This window comes from Rhincodon typus, chromosome 22 (genome assembly GCF_021869965.1).
Source record: "Rhincodon typus isolate 14 chromosome 22, sRhiTyp1.1, whole genome shotgun sequence".
NCBI classification, from domain to species: domain Eukaryota; kingdom Metazoa; phylum Chordata; class Chondrichthyes; order Orectolobiformes; family Rhincodontidae; genus Rhincodon; species Rhincodon typus.
The window spans coordinates 14,368,126-14,384,935 of record NC_063353.1 but is presented as its reverse complement, the minus strand read 5'-3'; the positions used below and the strand labels follow the sequence as shown (position 1 = coordinate 14,384,935).

At 37.7% G+C, this 16,810-nt stretch overlaps 1 protein-coding gene across 5 annotated transcripts in view; it reads left to right on the top strand.

The window, feature by feature from the left end:
* The window catches only part of LOC109933577 (kinesin-like protein KIF21A), a 133,896-nt gene extending 117,827 nt beyond the window's left edge, over nucleotides 1-16,069 (top strand). For 3 of the 5 annotated variants that reach the window (XM_048610118.1, XM_048610116.1, XM_048610117.1), the window contains 8 exons: nucleotides 3,530-3,568; nucleotides 4,845-4,981; nucleotides 6,701-6,881; nucleotides 8,494-8,658; nucleotides 9,929-10,046; nucleotides 11,129-11,299; nucleotides 14,562-14,761; nucleotides 14,912-16,069. In XM_048610118.1, the coding sequence (XP_048466075.1) occupies nucleotides 3,530-3,568; nucleotides 4,845-4,981; nucleotides 6,701-6,881; nucleotides 8,494-8,658; nucleotides 9,929-10,046; nucleotides 11,129-11,299; nucleotides 14,562-14,761; nucleotides 14,912-15,002 (1,102 nt within the window). In that variant the 3' untranslated portion in view covers nucleotides 15,003-16,069. Of the gene's footprint in view, nucleotides 1-3,529; nucleotides 3,569-4,647; nucleotides 4,712-4,844; nucleotides 4,982-6,700; nucleotides 6,882-8,493; nucleotides 8,659-9,928; nucleotides 10,047-11,128; nucleotides 11,300-14,561; nucleotides 14,762-14,911 lie in introns of those variants that run through there. The other 2 variants (XM_048610119.1, XM_048610120.1) reach the window with 2 other exon arrangements.
* Nucleotides 16,070-16,810: the final 741 nt, after the last annotated feature.

The following is a 16,810-nucleotide window of genomic DNA, read 5'->3' as shown; positions in this document are numbered from 1 at the left end:
AAATTATAAAGCTTTTTTATTTTCTTTCTAAATTCATCCCTTAATTGTATGTGTGCATCTGTCTGAGACGGTTGCAATCGAAGATTGGCTTTAAAACAGATATTAATTAGATTATGTTGTTTAGCTTTGCTAAAATTACATTATTAATAAACTCTTAATTTCTGTTTGTTATGAATTTTCTTTCTGATATCTGTTATTCTTAAACTCTGGTTAGGAACCGTTGGGCAATTTTGAGGGTCACTTACTGGTTTGATTTTGCTCTTGTAAATCCAGCATTAGTAAGTCTGAGTTAGTCTGGCTTGCAGTCCCTGTGTAATAATGTAGTCACGCCAGAAACAGTACTAGGCGTATCTAAAAATGAGTCTCAGCAAGTTACATCTCTGGTTGCGGTACATTCATGCAAATTATGGGAGCAGTATTGTATAAAATGAGGTAAGTGATCCACAACCCGTACATCAGGTTAAAACTCTGTCACATTCAAATATGAATAATGGTGGATAGATAAGTGACTGTGTTTTAAACAGTAGATTCTGTTAAAATGGGAGACTAACAGTCTGACCATTGATGAGTAATGTTGTCACAGGTGAATATGTCTCACTGTCCCATTTCCCATTCAGTTTTTTTGAATCCTCTATGGCATTCCCCTCCATCCAACACTCTGTTTCTCACCCCCTGTTGCTCCCCCAAATGAAATTAATTTGCCAAAGTTCCACACCTTGGTCATCATTCTAACTATGCTGCTATTTTAGTATAGGTCTTCCCTTTGTTAGGGTATTGCAAAATAAGAATGAAGTGCTGCTGCAGTTTTAAGATTGTGCTTTGAGGTTGTGGAAAAGCATATACATAGTAACCAAAGATAGTAGGAACTGCCGATCCTGGAGAATCTGAGACAACAAGGTGTAGAGCTGGATGAACACAGCAGGCCAAGCAGCATCAGAGGAGCAGGAAATAATAACCATGTACTTTTAGGGTTCTCTGAAATTCCATTGACCCTGTTTCTAAAGAGGCTGTAAAACATGGGCCCTACCTTTTGGGAGGGCACCACAGGTAGATATAGGAGACAGAGGCCGGAGAGAGACTTTTTTAAAAAAAAGTATCCTGTTGCCTCATTTATCTTCCGAAACTACTATTGTGAGCAAAGGCCCAGCAGAGAGTTGCTAGAGGTAATGAAAACATTTGATATGCTATTGAATTCCCAGAGCACTCTAGCAGTAGGCATTTAGCCAGCTGATCCCAACAGTGCATAAATCTTGTTATGGGCTCCTTTTAGAATGTTTGATGCTCAAACCTGAAGGTAATATTTTGATACGATTTGAAAGATAACATTTTAATGTTTGGAACAGAGACTGACTGAGGTACTGCATATCTACAAAAAGGCACCCAGATTCCAATCCATGTTCATGAATTGTCCAGAAATTCTGTTTCTCTGGTGAATTTGTTCAGTGTTGGTTCAAAATCGCCTGGGAATCATCCCTAGTTACAATAAATGTTTTGTGATGCTTTTATATGACAGTTTTACATTTTGATTTTCAAGAGTTTTTAGCAACCAGACAGAATACGTTTGTGAAATATTGAGTCATTTTGAAATTGCCTGGGTTCAACCTTTTTCTGCTACTGCAGGCAACCTTTGAAATTTATTTGGACTTGAGATGAAATGTTTTTAACTGTGACCAATAACATATCTGGTTCTGTAGCTTCCGTTTCTGGATACTGTTTTTAAGTGTGTTTAATCTCCTTTACCTACAGCCTAATAGAGTAAAAAATTACTGTAACAGTACAATTCACATTACCCAGTATACATTAGTCAATCGGAAAGCCACTTAACCTGGTAACGTTGGGAATTGAACAGAATTATTCTTTGATATGCATGACAACGTGCAGGAGCTGAGAGCCTTTCCACCTTTAATTTTTTTTGCTTTAAACATTGAGGAAAACTACTTGAAATGGTTTTTGCAATTATTTCAGACTAACTATGTTCGTATTTTTTTTTACAGTAACTGTGACATCTGAGGGATTTTAGACTTTCTGGTTGGTAGTGCACCCTGTTTGAGGTGGCAGAAGAAGCAAGTTTTACTGTATTTTGATCATGAGTTTAGTTTCATAACGACTAGAGCAGTGTTTACCTTCAACATTATGTATTGAGCAAACATTCACCTGAATTTGGTCATCCAGAATAGTTATGGATATTTTTAAAGTTTCCGTGCCTTTTATTTTCCAGCTATATGCATGTTAAAATCTGAACTAATAAAAAATTGTACTAGTCACTGATGGAAATCAGGTTGATACAGTTATAAAAATACAATGGTTTTCCAGATCGATGTATCAACACATTTGATCACAAAATGATGGATGTAGTTCTTGAACCACAGATTCTTTGTCTTGCTTGGGGTTGACAGAAGCAGGCAGTTGTTGATGACCATTCCCTAATGGGAAAAGTTACTGAAAACCACTCTTGTATTATAGATTTATATTATATTATATTATGTCATAGATTTTTCCCAGTAATGCCTTAGAACTTCACTAACATCTTAGGTTTTGATGGTGATAATTATTTGAAATGCTATTAAAAGTGTTGCATGTTACAGTTTCCTCTTTTAGCATTTTAATATTAAAGAAGTAAAAACTATTTTCAGCTGCTGGTGCTTCCATAAAACTTGTTAGAGGACTGAAAGGTGAAGAAAATGTTTAGTTTTGGGTAGATAAGTAGCGTCAAATTAGTATAAGTTTGCTGGGGAAGAGTCATCTAGACTTGAAACGTAGCTGCTGTCTCTGCAAGAATGCTGCCTGACTGCTGTGATTTCTACATTTTTTATTTTCAGTACAGATTCCAGCGTCTGCAGTAATTTGCTCCTACTAAGATAAATTCTTTATTTGGCAATCCTGTACAGAGTCTCCCTTAAACATAAAGGTTCAGCACAATTTGCATATGGATTGAACTTAAATATTTTCTTGTCAGCTAGGGGCATTTAGTATTTCAAAATAATCTCCACTATTCCACCCTCCTAGTGTCTTTTTTTTCTCTCCCCTCATACATTGGTTTATACTTCAAGATGAAAGAAGGTTGGGGGGGGTGGTGTGGTGGTGAGGGGTGTCACGGGAGATAGTAAAGCTGTAAAAGTTGTCATGCTGTCCCAAAAGAAATCTCCAGTACATTAATATACATTAGAAAAATGTAATTATGGCAAACTGTCAAGAGTTTCATTGCATATTTGCACAGCTACAAAAAACAGTAAAGATAATGCAACTCTGATAAGACAGTTTTTGACTTTTTTCTTAGTTCTTTCCTCTCCTGATTTCTTCTTCTCACTCCCTTGGATCTTAGATCTATAGGTATTAAACTCTGTTGCAATTAAAATGAAGTAAATGTTTTAACGAAGGATGGATATTTTAGTGTTTCTAAAATAGTTTTGCTTCCAAGTATCTTTTAAGAGTACTAATCCTACCAGCCCAACTGCTACATTTTAGTTATCATACAGACTTTAATCAGATATTTCCTGAGTCTTCACAATTCCATCACTGTTTTTTGTAGGTCAGATGAAAGTGATTCCTCTCTTTCGGAGGTACAAAGGTACACTGTATAACTTGTTGCTCACCATTCAGCACATTCTGTTGTGGTGTTCATTGCTTCTAATATTTCCTGCATGCTCATGGTGCCTCTCAATTGCCACTTATTGGGACTAACTGGAATGTACTGAAATGCTTCTGGGAGTTCTTGGAGTTGTGTTTTTGATTTAGTTTTTTTTTAAAAATCTGGTTTTATTGCTTGTTTTATTTAGATGATTATCCTGCTTTTGATGCTTGCTAATTTTATGTTTGCTGTGTTTGTGTGCTGAATAATTACCAGAAAGCTTTGGTGGCTGAAGAATAACCTTTTCTCTTCCCCTTTTTTTTAAGGTGTTGAAGCTTTTCTCTTAGTAAAAGTCTATGCTGAAATCATTATTTGCAGTGCATGTTTTTATTGATGAATTTTAATACTGGGAAAGAAAAATACGCTAGCCCCTTTCTAAAAAGCGTAAAAAAAATCTAGTGAAACTATGAGCGTGTTCTCAAAAAACGTTCAGTTCAAAATATACAATGCTTAAGTGTGAAGATGATTTGCTCCGAAGAGTCGCCCTGCCTGCACCAGTGGTTTTTGGCTTAATTTCCTTATCGCTGTTGCTTTAAGATTGTGTCTATACATAATTTGAAAATATTATCATTTGTTATTTTGGTAGAATGGCTAGCCACTTCTCAGGCATGTCATTTTGACTTACTTACCACTTAGCCATCACTAATCTACAACAAGATAAGTAAAAGTGCTATGCTAGTGAATTGACAGGTGTTTGCTTAAAAGCTTTTCCCACTCATGAACTTCTATCTTAACATCCTTTCTAACAAAACTAAGAAGGTGAGGGGAGGATGAGGAAATAAATTGGCATTGATTTAGATTTTTATCATTATTGATCATCGCATGTCAATCAATTCAGTGAAAGGGTAGCAAAGAGGTAGTGAGGAGTATTTGGTCATGCTTCTTAATTTTTACCCTCAGAATTCAGGCCTATCCATATATGTAAAATCTTATATTTTGGCAGAAAATTTAGAAATTAGAAAAGCAATTGTTTGACCTTCAGTAATATAAATTTTAATCATTAGTTGTCATGTTTGCAGTGTTGCAGGACACTAGAACTAATTTCAAAACCTGACCCTAATGGATAATATAGTGCAGTCCAAGACCATTTCTTTCATCAATTAAAAATAAATGTAAGCAGTGCAGTTTTTTCCCTTCGTCTATCCTGTTTGTCCTGTAATTATCTAGTTAAATATTTTATTGTTAGTCAACCAATATTATTCCTATTCTTTCACAGGGGAATAATTAACCTGTTTCCCAGTTCAAAAGGCAGCAGGAGTGCACCCCTTTACTGCAATCATATAGCTGAAGGACACAACAAAGCAGTGCTGTGTCTGGATGCAACAGATGATCTCCTTTTCACTGGAGCAAAAGGTGAGAGTTTTCTTCAAGCTTTGGGAGAAAATAGATTGCACAAAATTCAGAGCCCTCGGTGTTATTTCCCTCATGACAGATCAAAGAAGGTTATGTGCATTAAAGATTAAAGACCATAGAATTCATACTGTACCTGCCATCATTTTCATGGCACGGGATAATCTGGCCCAGAGGTACTCTTCCCTTGTGAAATGGGATTTTTGATTACTATTTAAATCAGGCTCAAAAATTACACCTTGGGAGCGTGATATAAATTAAGTGATTCATCCAGTGTTCAAGATACCTGATAATGCAACAGAGCTAGGATCTGCCAGTTTAAAAACTGCTTTTAAGCACCAGGTATCCAAAGGAACAGGTTCCTCAAAAAAACCTGCAAACTGTCCTCTAACAGTTGGCCGAGACCTCAGCCCTGCCATGGTCATTGACCTTGCCCACTAAATCACAGTGTCTTGTGCTCTTCCTCCGATTGCCACTCTGAGATATAGTGGCTGATCTGATGATCCTCAATTCCACTTTCCTGCTTTCTCCCCTTTTACCCTTTGATTAAAAATCTGTCTGTCAGCTCTTGACTATCCTCAGTGGTAAAGAATTCCACTACCCTCAGAAGAAATTCTTCCTCAACTCTCCTAAATGTGTGATCCCTTACTCTGAGATTATGCCCTCTGCTTCAAGAGGAAATGACCTTTCTGCATCTGCCCCTAACAATATTGTATGTCTTTTTAAGATGTGATCTCTGGGGCAGGAAATGATTTGGCTGTGCAAAATTATGCACAGTCATCAATTGCATAAGCAGGCAGCTATTCCATAACTCCGTTATCTGGCCAAAGACACAGCTAAGTGTAGCCAAACATTAAATTTGCATGATATGTACCTGTTGGTAGACCCATTGCTGTTAGGAAGGGAGTTCCAGGATTTTGGTCCAATTAGTGAAGACACAGCAAGTTCCAAGTCAGTATGATGTGTGACTTGAAGGGGAACTTGCAGGTGGTGGTGTATCCATCCATCTTCCATCCTTGTCCTACTCGGTGGTAGAGGTTGTGTGTTTAATAGATGCAGTCAAAGGAACCTGGGGAGGGGTTGATACACTGCAGTTTGTAAATAGTCCACGCTATTGCCACTGTGTATCAGTGGTGAAGAGAGTGAATGTTGAAGGTAGTGAATGAACTGATGATTCTATACCAATAATATGATTTTGATTTGTTAAACATAATCTTCACTATTTCTTTAAGTATTTCTGTTGAGATCAAACTTGCAGCACTCGTGTGTGTAGCAGGGTCTTGCTTATTGATCCTGAATCTGACTGTTCTTTGTGTGTACAAAGAAGCAAGCAGAGAATGTATTAATTGATATGTTTTAAAAACAGAAAATACTTAGCTATTCATGCAATGGTTATGGGGAGAGACAGAATTAATGTTTCAAGTCTTTGACCATGAAAACATATGAAATATTTACCCTGTTTCTGTCTCCAAGATGCTGTCTGATCTGTTGAGCGTTTCCAGAATCTGTGGTATTTTGCTGTTGTGCTTGATTTTCTGTACTCCTTTTGTGACTTGAAAGGAGAATTTGCTTTAGGTTTCTGCAATCAATTTGCTAATCTTGCAGACAAAGGGTGGTGGGGGATGCGAAGAGTGGGAGAACAGCTATACTGTAATTCATGACCTTGATACGAAACAGATAGCAGGCTAACTGTATTATTTCTTTCTGTAAACTTTTTGACAGATCGCACTTGTAAAGTATGGAACCTTGTTACTGGGCAAGAGATTATGTCCCTTGGTGGACATCCCAATAATGTGGTATCTGTTAAATACTGCAGTTATTCCAGTTTGGTATTTTCTGTTTCCACATCTTACATTAAGGTGTGGGATATCCGAGACTCTGCTAAATGCATTCGAACACTGACGTAAGTATCTATTTTGATGATTTGGGATTATATTCTAGAATGGAATTGCAGTTCAAAAAATGCTTTATAGTTTCTTGGTTGGAATTTAAGTTGAGATTTCTGTGTTATAATGGTATTTGATATCAACATTTTAGAAAGTAATCATCCATATTATTTGGAAAAACTCAGTAGGTCTGGCAGTATTTATGCGGAAGAATCAGGGTTAATGTTTTGGGTCAAGTGAGCCCTCTTCAGAACTTTTCCAAAGAAGGGTCAATGGACTCAAAATGTTAACTCTAACTTCTCTCCACAGATGCTGCCAGACCTGCTCAGTTTTTCCCTCAGTTTCTGTTTTTTTGTTTCTGATTTCCAGCATCCGCAGTTCTTTTGGTTTTTCTACTTTTCGTGAGTGCTTTTTGACATCTTTATAAATTATTTGGATGTGAACACAGGAGGTATGGTGAGTAACTTTGCAGACGACACCAAAATTTGGAGGTGTAATGGACAGCGAAGAAGGTTACTTCAAGAACACAATGGGATCTTCATCAAATGGGCCAAGGGGTGGCAGATGGAGTTTAATTTAAATAAAGGGAGGTGCTGCATTTTGGAAAGGCAAGGACTTATGTACTTAATGGTAAGGTCCTGGGGAGTGTTGCTGAACAAAGAGACCTTAGAGTGCAGATTCATAATTCCTTGAAAGTAGAGTTGCAGGTAGATAGGCTAGGGAAGATGATGTTTGGTATGCTTGCTTTTATTGGTCAGTGCTTTGAGTATAGGAGTTGGGAGGTCATGTTGCAGCTGTACAGGACATTGGTTAGGCCACTATTGTAGTACTGGGTGCAATTCTGGCCTCCGTGTTATAGGAAGGATGTTGTGAAACTTGAGTGTTCAGAAAAGATTTACAGGATGTTGCCAGGATTGAAGGGTTTGAGCTATAAGGAGAGTCTGAATAGACTGGGGCTATTTTCCCTGGAGTGTCAGAGGCTGAGAGTGTCCAGAATTAGAGGGCATAGGTTTAAGGTGAGAGGAGAAAGATTTAAAAGGGACCTATGGGGCAACTTTTTCATGCATATATGGAATGAGCTGCCAGAGGAAGTGGTGGAGGCTGGTATGATTACAACATTTAAAAGGCATCTGGATGGGGGTATGAATAGGAAGGATTTTGAGGGCTATGGGCCAAATGCTGGCAAATGGGACTAGATTTATTTAGGATATCTGGTTGCCATGGATAAGTTGGACTGAGGGTCTGTTTCTGTGCTGTATATCTCCATGACTGTCTGACTAGCTCTTGTGGTTACATTTTAAAAAAAAAAAACCCTTATATTGCCTGTGAACTGGAGGTTACCTGTGGAGGACATTCATTTTGTAGTTGTGAACCCGCCTGATGTCCTGAACAAATCTATTATCTCTACTAAATAAATATGTTGCGTGCTCAGTATCCACAGATAGCAATTCACATGAGTTATTTGATTTATAAGTGAGTGTATTTGGAACTTTTGAATGTGCAAAGCCTCAGTGGGGAGATCCCTCAACATTTTGTTCTATGAAGAAATTTGCATTTAGCATTAAGGTAAGATTGTAGCTATGAAAGATAACAGTATAATACAGCATGGGAACTTAATTTGTCTTTCAGATCATCTGGCCAGGTATCAATGGGGGATGCTTGTGCAAGTACAAAAAATAGAACAGTTACTATCCCTCCTGGAGAAAATCAGATAAACCAAATTGCACTGAACTCAACTGGCATGTTTCTCTATGCTGCCTCGGGTAATTCTGTGCGAATGTGGGATCTCAAAAGGTATTTTGAGTGAAAAATGTTGACTTTCTGTTGACTTAGCTTGCTTAAATCTTCTGCCACCACAATAGGACAGGACATCTGTGCTATTGATGTTATTAATAAGCATAAATTTTGAGAATTTGTAAACTAATATGGAACTTGGGAATTTTTGAGAAAAGAAGCTTACTGTTCAATCTTTTCATCTGGCACTCGTTAAAACTGACAAAAATGAGAATTAATTTCAGTATTTAGTTTCCACCACGTCGTTGTCTGATAGCAAACTTCAATTTACAGGAACCTGTTGAGTTAATGGAAAAGTAATTTATTGTCATCAAGTCAAATTTAATCTCTCTGGCTCAAGTAAGCACTTAATGAGCTGATGCAGGTCAATAAGAAATCCAAAAAATGGGTCTGGTGCGGCAAGTGGCTCAGTGGTTAGCACTGCTGCCTCACAGCACCAGGGACCCGGGTTCAATTCCAGGCTCTGGCGACTGTGTGGAGTTTGCGCATTCTCCCTGTGTCTGCGTGGGTTTCCTCCGGGTGCTCCGGTTTCCTCCCACAGTCCAAGGATGTGCAGGCGAGGTGGATTGGCCATGCTAAATTGCCCGTAGTGTTCAGGGATGTGTAGATTAGGGGAATGTGTTTGGGTGGGATGCTCTGAGGGTTAGTGTGGATTTGTTGGGCCGAAAGACTATAGGGATGCTATGAACTCTATTCTATGAACTAAAATCCATTAATGTACAGCAAATATCTAAATCCTATCATTGTTTTAATTTGGTTTACCACAAAAATACCAATTTTAATATCACTATCTTCTGCCGCACAATAGGACAGGACATCTGTGCTACTGATGTTATTAATATTAATATGATATGGCACCCATATGATTCTTGTTCACTGCCTGATCACAACCCCCTTTTTCTCAACTCCTCATTGCCTCCCATACATTCATTGCTCTGATCCCTTGCTCGTGATGAACAGTGCAAGAGAGGCCTGGTGAGCAGAACAAGGCAGTGAGGGGTAAGGACTGCACCAGCCAAGGAGGTATCAAGTGGGACAGATTGGATTGAATGTTCGAAAAAGCATTTTATTGGACAGTGGGTGTGTCCCCTGCTGTTGTGGTGGCAAATGCAACCTTTTTATTTAATGTAAAATATTCAAAACTGGGATGAGTGTTTTGTGATAAATTAGTATTTACCAGAGAAAAGCGAATGTGAATATTGTTAATAAAAATATTTTTGAACAAGTATATGTATTAACAGTAATTGGCTAACGAATTTCCATTTTCAAGGTTTCAATCCACTGGAAAGTTGACTGGTCATTTAGGACCAGTTATGTGCCTTACCGTTGATCAAACAGCAAATGGACAAGATCTCATTATTACCGGGTCCAAAGATCACTACATAAAGGTAATATTTTCATTGTGCAAAATAAAGTATTCACAGCAAAATGTATATTAATCTGTTGCCGTTTCCTTTTGATGAGCCTAGTGTTGCAAGGTGCATGATTGCTTTAAATTTAATGGTTTTGTTTTGAAGTAGTTTGATATTTATAACAGCATTATAAAACATTAAAATATAAATTAATTCTGCATTTTGAGGCCTATTAAAACATTTTATATTATACTTGTTCCTTGAGAATCTGAACTTTTTTTTTTAAGTTCAACTCACTAAGAATATCCAACTTCTTCAAATTAAAGCCCAAAGTCTCACTTCACCTGATGACAGAGCAGCGCTCCGAAAGCTTGTGATTCCAAATAAACCTGTTGGACTATAACCTGGTATCGTGTGACTTCTAATTTTGTCCACTCCAATCAAACACTGGCACCTCCACATCAAAACTAAAGCCCAACAGCAATTTTTTAAAACAATATTATAAATGCAGGTTATAACATATAGGAGTCCTAACAGTGTCTCATTACATGTGGAGCAAAGTAGTAAGCCATTTTGAATCACTGCATATCCCTCTGGCAGATTGTAGAGTGTAACTTTCAGGGATTTGTGACCATAATGATCTAATCAGTCAAGGTGTTTGAGGCATTCTCGAAGCAGAATCATGTTCCCACAATATAAATGATGAGAAGGCGTTGCGGGATGTCATACACATCTGATACACTTTGGTATCCCAGTCTGTGTCAACACTCCATTCACCAAGACAGTCTCTTGGAGAGATGCTTGAACACTAAACCTTCTGACTGGTGTGAAAGCTGCCATTGAAGACACACTTCCTAGAAGATGTGAAAGGAGGGGAGGCACAAAATCAAATGTCGTAAATAAAGACTGTAATCTCTTTAGTAACTTCTTTAGGATGTGCTTGTTTCTGAAATTATACTAGTCTTAAATTCAGCCATTTAAATCGTCAATCCCTCTTTGACTATCATGAATTATTTAATAAGTATTTCATGCTTTACAACCTGTGTACAAGCAAAACAAAAAGTACATGTTACAGCTTAAATACAAGTTTTTCCATTCTTTTACCTTGTTCCATTTAGATGTTTGATGTAACAGAAGGTGCTATAGGGACTGTAGGCCCTACCTACAACTTTGAGCCACCTCATTATGATGGCATTGAATCGCTCACAATCCTGGGTGACAGCCTGTTTAGTGGATCCAGAGATAATGGGATTAAAAAATGGGACATGGTGCAGCAAGAACTACTCCAGGTATGAATTCACAGCAGTAAGTTGATGTCAGGGCTAAATGGAATTCAACAAATGGAGAAATGTTTGGAATTGTTCTATCTTACTTCTTATCTCAAAACTTTACTTTCTTATGACCCTCAACTGACTCATATCTTCTATGACATCACTTTGTGTTCCTTAGCTGTTCTGTTGACTTGGCTTCTGTTCACTCAGTGGCCCCTATTTGGTATAATACATAGAATCAGAAAGAGGATATTCACTTAATCATGCCTGTGTAAAAGAGCTATCTATGTAGTCCAACTGTCCTGTTCATTCTGTACTACTGCAAATATTTCCTTTTTCAATATATTTGCTAAAATAGTTGTTTACTCCCCTTTTACAACTGATAATTACTCTGCTACTTTGAAGAGCTTTAGTTTTAAATAGTCTGCTCCTCCCAACTGCCATTAAAATCTGAAATATTCCTGTCAATTTATGTTTTGGTTATATCCAGCTTTGTCCCTCCTCCTCTGTTGTTTTCCTTAGGGCCTATTTGATACAATGCATAGATAAAACAGAACATTTTATGGCTTAACATTTCAGTTCAGTATGTTTGATTGCGACTAGGGGAGGCGATGGCCTCGTGGACTGTTAATCCAAAGACCCAGAAAACGTTCTGGGGACCTGGGTTCGAATCCCGCAATGGTAGATGGTGGAATTTGAATTCAATAAATATCTGGAATTAAACGTCTAAAGATTGCCATGAATCCATTGTTAATTGTCGAAAAAACCTATCTGGCTCGCTAATGTCCTTTAGGGAAGGAAACTGCCATCTTTACCTGCTCTGGCCTACATGTGACTCCAGACCCACAGCAATGTGGTTGACTCAAAGCTCTGGGCAATTAGGGATGGGCAGTAAATGCTGCCTAGCCAGTGACGCCCTCATCCCATGAATGAATAAAGGAAAAAAAAACTTCAGCCCTTTTTATATCTCCCCTCCTAAATTCATGTTTCAAGCTTACCCATCTGGTTCAAATCCTTGTTGGACTCTGAGCTTAGCTTCAAAGCCAACATCTAATTGATTATTGGAAAAAGAAATGCCTACTTCTATCTGCAAAATAGATTTTAGCTTCATTCTTCCACACCACCACCACCACCCCCCCCCCCCCCCACCACCCCAACTACTGCTAATTCCTTGTTCATGCCTTTTTTAATCTGTCGGCTCTGCTTTTTTTGTGCTATCTTTGCTGAAATTGAGCACCTTCATCAGTAAACGTTCTTCAGTCTTCACACTCCACATCCTGTTACACCCAATATTCTGCGCAGCTATATACCTCCTATACATTAGATCACTGTCCCCTTACGCATCAACTTCAAAAATCTTGTTTTTGATTGCAAATTGCTTAATGACTTAATTTTTCTGTTGCTGCAGGCTCAAATCCTTTCTCTCCCTGCTGTTCAATCTCTGTAGAATGTGATTCTGATTCTTGTCGTAGACACGGATGAAACCTGTGAAGAGTTCTTCACCTGTCTTAATCCAAAATTTTGATACTTATTGTGATATTAGTGTATCTTTTTGTTATTTTTGCTACTTGCGAAACTTTTCTCAAAACCTGCTTCAGTGTACTGTAAGTCACCTCTAAAATCCGTCCTTCACCTGCTTAGGTCAGACTCCAAATATTGACATACATTGATATTTTACAGGATGTAAATACAAGTTTGATGTACCATGTTTGAGGAATGCCTCAATATTGATTGTCCGTTAATAGGTGTGGGGTGAAGGCCCAACAATTTTTGGGGAGGGTAAGTGTGGGGTTGTAAATGTACTGGAGGTTTGATGTTCAAACTGGACTTTGTTTCTAGATTAATTTTCATTTAAATTTCTAGAAGTATTGCCACTTTTGAAATTTTCAAGACTTGAAAGAAAACAGTGGCCCAGATCTTCAAGTCTCAGGAGAGTCAGATCAGGCATAGCCTGAAAGATGCATGCCAGTACATTTTCAGTGTGGCATCTTACTCTCTAACTTAGTTACCTTCTCTCAGTAACTGTCAAAGTGGCTTTGGGAACTATAAACATTTTAATTACTGGAGCACAGCAGCAATTGCTGTATAAAGAGGACAAGTGTTGACCTCCAATGTTAATCCTCTGCTGAGTGGGTTCCTAGCTGATTTCCTACCATGGAGGCATCCAGGACAAGCCAAACTCTGAAGTTTGGTCATAAAAAGCACCCGTGGGTAAGTGGACAGTCTTTAATGGGTTGTTATTGCTGTTCTTGTGGTAATTGGTGCATCTGAGCCTGTATCCTTTATAAAACTCAGCATGTGTTTGAATATTTTGGCTTTTTTCTTTGTTTTGGTGGAATTTCAATACATTTGCAACTCCCCCTCAATGTCTGAGCAAGTGCAGTTAACTTCCCCTGATTTATGTATGTGTAATTTGTCACGTTAATATATAAAAGAAGCTCTTGGATATTTATGCCATTGTTTTATAAACAAACTATGCAACCCTTCATATAAAGCACATTAATTTACAAAAATAGCATACAAATCATAACTTGTACTAATGTCGTGCTTTCAGGCAGCAGTGTGTCAAGGACAGCAGGAGGGTCAGATTCATATACCAAAGGTGTCAAAAGTAACGTAAAAGTGCAGAGACAATATGGTCCCAGAAAGCAGGACTAGCTTATTTAAATATTGTCACTGGCGGTGAAATGAGTGGATTGAGGGACTGCGGGACTGCAGGTTAGAAATTGTGTAGAAGTTGAGTGGGGAAGGTGAAATAAAGAAGAATTCTTCGAAGCTTGTGATGCTAGTTTTGAGAGCAGGGGATCAACAGCTCCAAATTTCACAGGCTATATTCTTGACCATTGATCCAAGAAGAGGTACTTAAATTGTGAGAAGATTGAACTGAGAAAGGGATAGACTCATTAATTCTACATTGTCAGTTTGAGAATGGGTGGGGGGAGGGGGTGCAGATGGGAAAGAGATTAAAGTTATGCTGTTGAAAGTGGGATTTATAAATCCCAAAACGGAGCAGTGTAAGAATGAGACTGAAATAGGTGATCTTAAAAATTTGGGGTTCCCTGCATTTTTAGATATGACCAGGAGTTAGTGATGAAAAGGCGTTTAGATTATCTTTAATTTTAAAGTTCCTTATGCTTGGAGTAGGAAGAGATTTTTTTGTTTAAAATAGCAGAGTCTAAAATATGAAGACTGATATGATTTCTTTCTTATGTGAATACCTTCAAGCCTGTGTCTGTTCATAGTTTTAAATCCAAGATTTTGATATGATTTTGTTTTCTAGCAAGTACCAAATGCTCATAAGGACTGGGTATGTGCCTTGGGGATTTTACCAGGCCGGTCAGTTCTGCTCAGTGGCTGCAGAGGTGGCATCCTTAAACTTTGGAATGTGGACAACTTTGCACCACTTGGGGAGATGAGAGGGCATGACAGCCCCATAAATGCCATCTGTACTAATTCTACCCATGTCTTTACTGCATCAGAGTGAGTACCAAACATTACTCCAGAATTCTTTACAACCAGTCTTTACTATTATATTTTATTGATAATTTTATGGGCAACAAAACCCTTGAGTATAAAATCTCTCATTTTTAACAAGTGTTTTTTTTTTCCAAACCTAAATATTTCTTACAGTGACCAAACGGTCAGGATTTGGAGTGTCCGAAAACCATCAGACGGGCAGATGTTGGAAACTGCAGACCCAAATGATGATGTCAGCAGCTAAACATTTTTATACAGTAGAAGACAGAAATGAAGCACCGTTATTAGCAAATAGCACTTTTGTGATGGTTGAATGAGCAGTTTTAACTGGGCTAAAGGTGAACTGGAAGACATACCATGATAATAGAGATTCTCCTCAATTCTGGACATGCAAATTCATATTACTGTCAAACACTCAGCAGAGAAAAAGCATATCGTCAAGATATAAAGACCTAATGCATGGCAGTGTTTTAGTGTTGTGAGAATAGTAATTGTAACAAGCTTTAGACTATGCAAAGCTGTTATATTCTATTCAGTCTGCTGTAGCTTTCAAAACAGCAAGGCTTGTACATCAAAAATTGCAAACGCATAGCAAATCATAATCGTATACAACTAACAGGAATTGCAATGTATTTGGTCTGTGGCATTGCAGCAAAAAAGTTTGTGCAGGTTTTAATAGATACTGTATTGTAAATGTGGCCTAAGTATTTGTGCTTCTGTACAGTGCACATTGCTGTTGCATTACTTTAAAGACTGGATTTTGCAATGTCTATCTACATGGCAGTTGTTTCATTCTCTCCTACAAATGTTTGTAGCAAATAATTTGTCCATATTGTATCTGTTTTGTGTTACTATTTGTAGTATTTACCATATTATCCTTCACTGTTCAGGCTATTTGTCAACCACATCAGCCTGCTCTTCTTTCAAATAAGAGGAAATAGCCACAGCAGTTGAATGGATAAAATGCTGCTATATTAACAGTGAACTGTAGTGCATATTTGCATTTAATATCTAACAATTAACTGGACAGTTTCACCTGGAGTGGAAATGCATTGTATATAGTGAGTTTGAAGAGATGAAATGCATTGCATTATGACTGGTTGATTTCCAGAGGCAGTAGAATGTAGATAACTAAATGGGGATATATTTTATTTAGCTTTAGACTTTGAATGATAGTGTGATTTTACTAAGCTTCTAAAATTTTATATAAATAATCTTCTCGAACCATATTGTTTTAGGTTTTATTTGATGTTTCTCTCGGTTGCTTGTAAACAAATGGCCAAATAAAGAAATGTGTGCTGAACTTGCAAATAATTGTTCTACAATGGGTCACAGTATATACTGAGTATTAAAAGGCAAGAACATTACATCTAACTGTACTGAATAGTACTTTCAAACAACACTTATCTGCAATGGCATATCTCAAATCAGATTGCAAATTATTTAAGATATGCTTCTAGCCTGTCAATTTAAATGAACCTTCCAAAATGGAGACACCCATTGGATACAAAATTAATCCACAGGCAGAACAGATAGCATCAAGTTGAATGTGATAAATATTGTTTCCAACAATAGTATATTAAACTGTATAAACCACTAAAGATGATCAATAAAGTAAAACTGGATGATGGCGTGCTAAGTGAAGACCTGAAACACAAATCAAATTGCTGGCAAAACTCATCTGGCAGCAGCCAGGGAGGTAGCAGAATTAACATTTAGAGTACAGTGACTATCAGAACTGAACTGTGAAAATGTAACCAATTAATGAATCACTGGACCAATTGTGTTCTGATAGTGAGCCTGCAGACGTCACATTGATTGTTTGGGCTCAGTGTGATTAAGACATTACAATTGAGTTTGAAGTGCAAAGAAGGAAAATCAGCTAACTTTCTAGCTGTTGATGATTACCCAGTGACTTCTGTGGAGAATTGGCCATGTGGGGATGTTAGACAAAGACAAGTTTTGATTTGGTTCAACAATGATGTCGAATCTTCAGCTAACCACCTGGATAAGAGAGAGGCTATTTTTTGACCCTTCATGGCATCCAAAAAT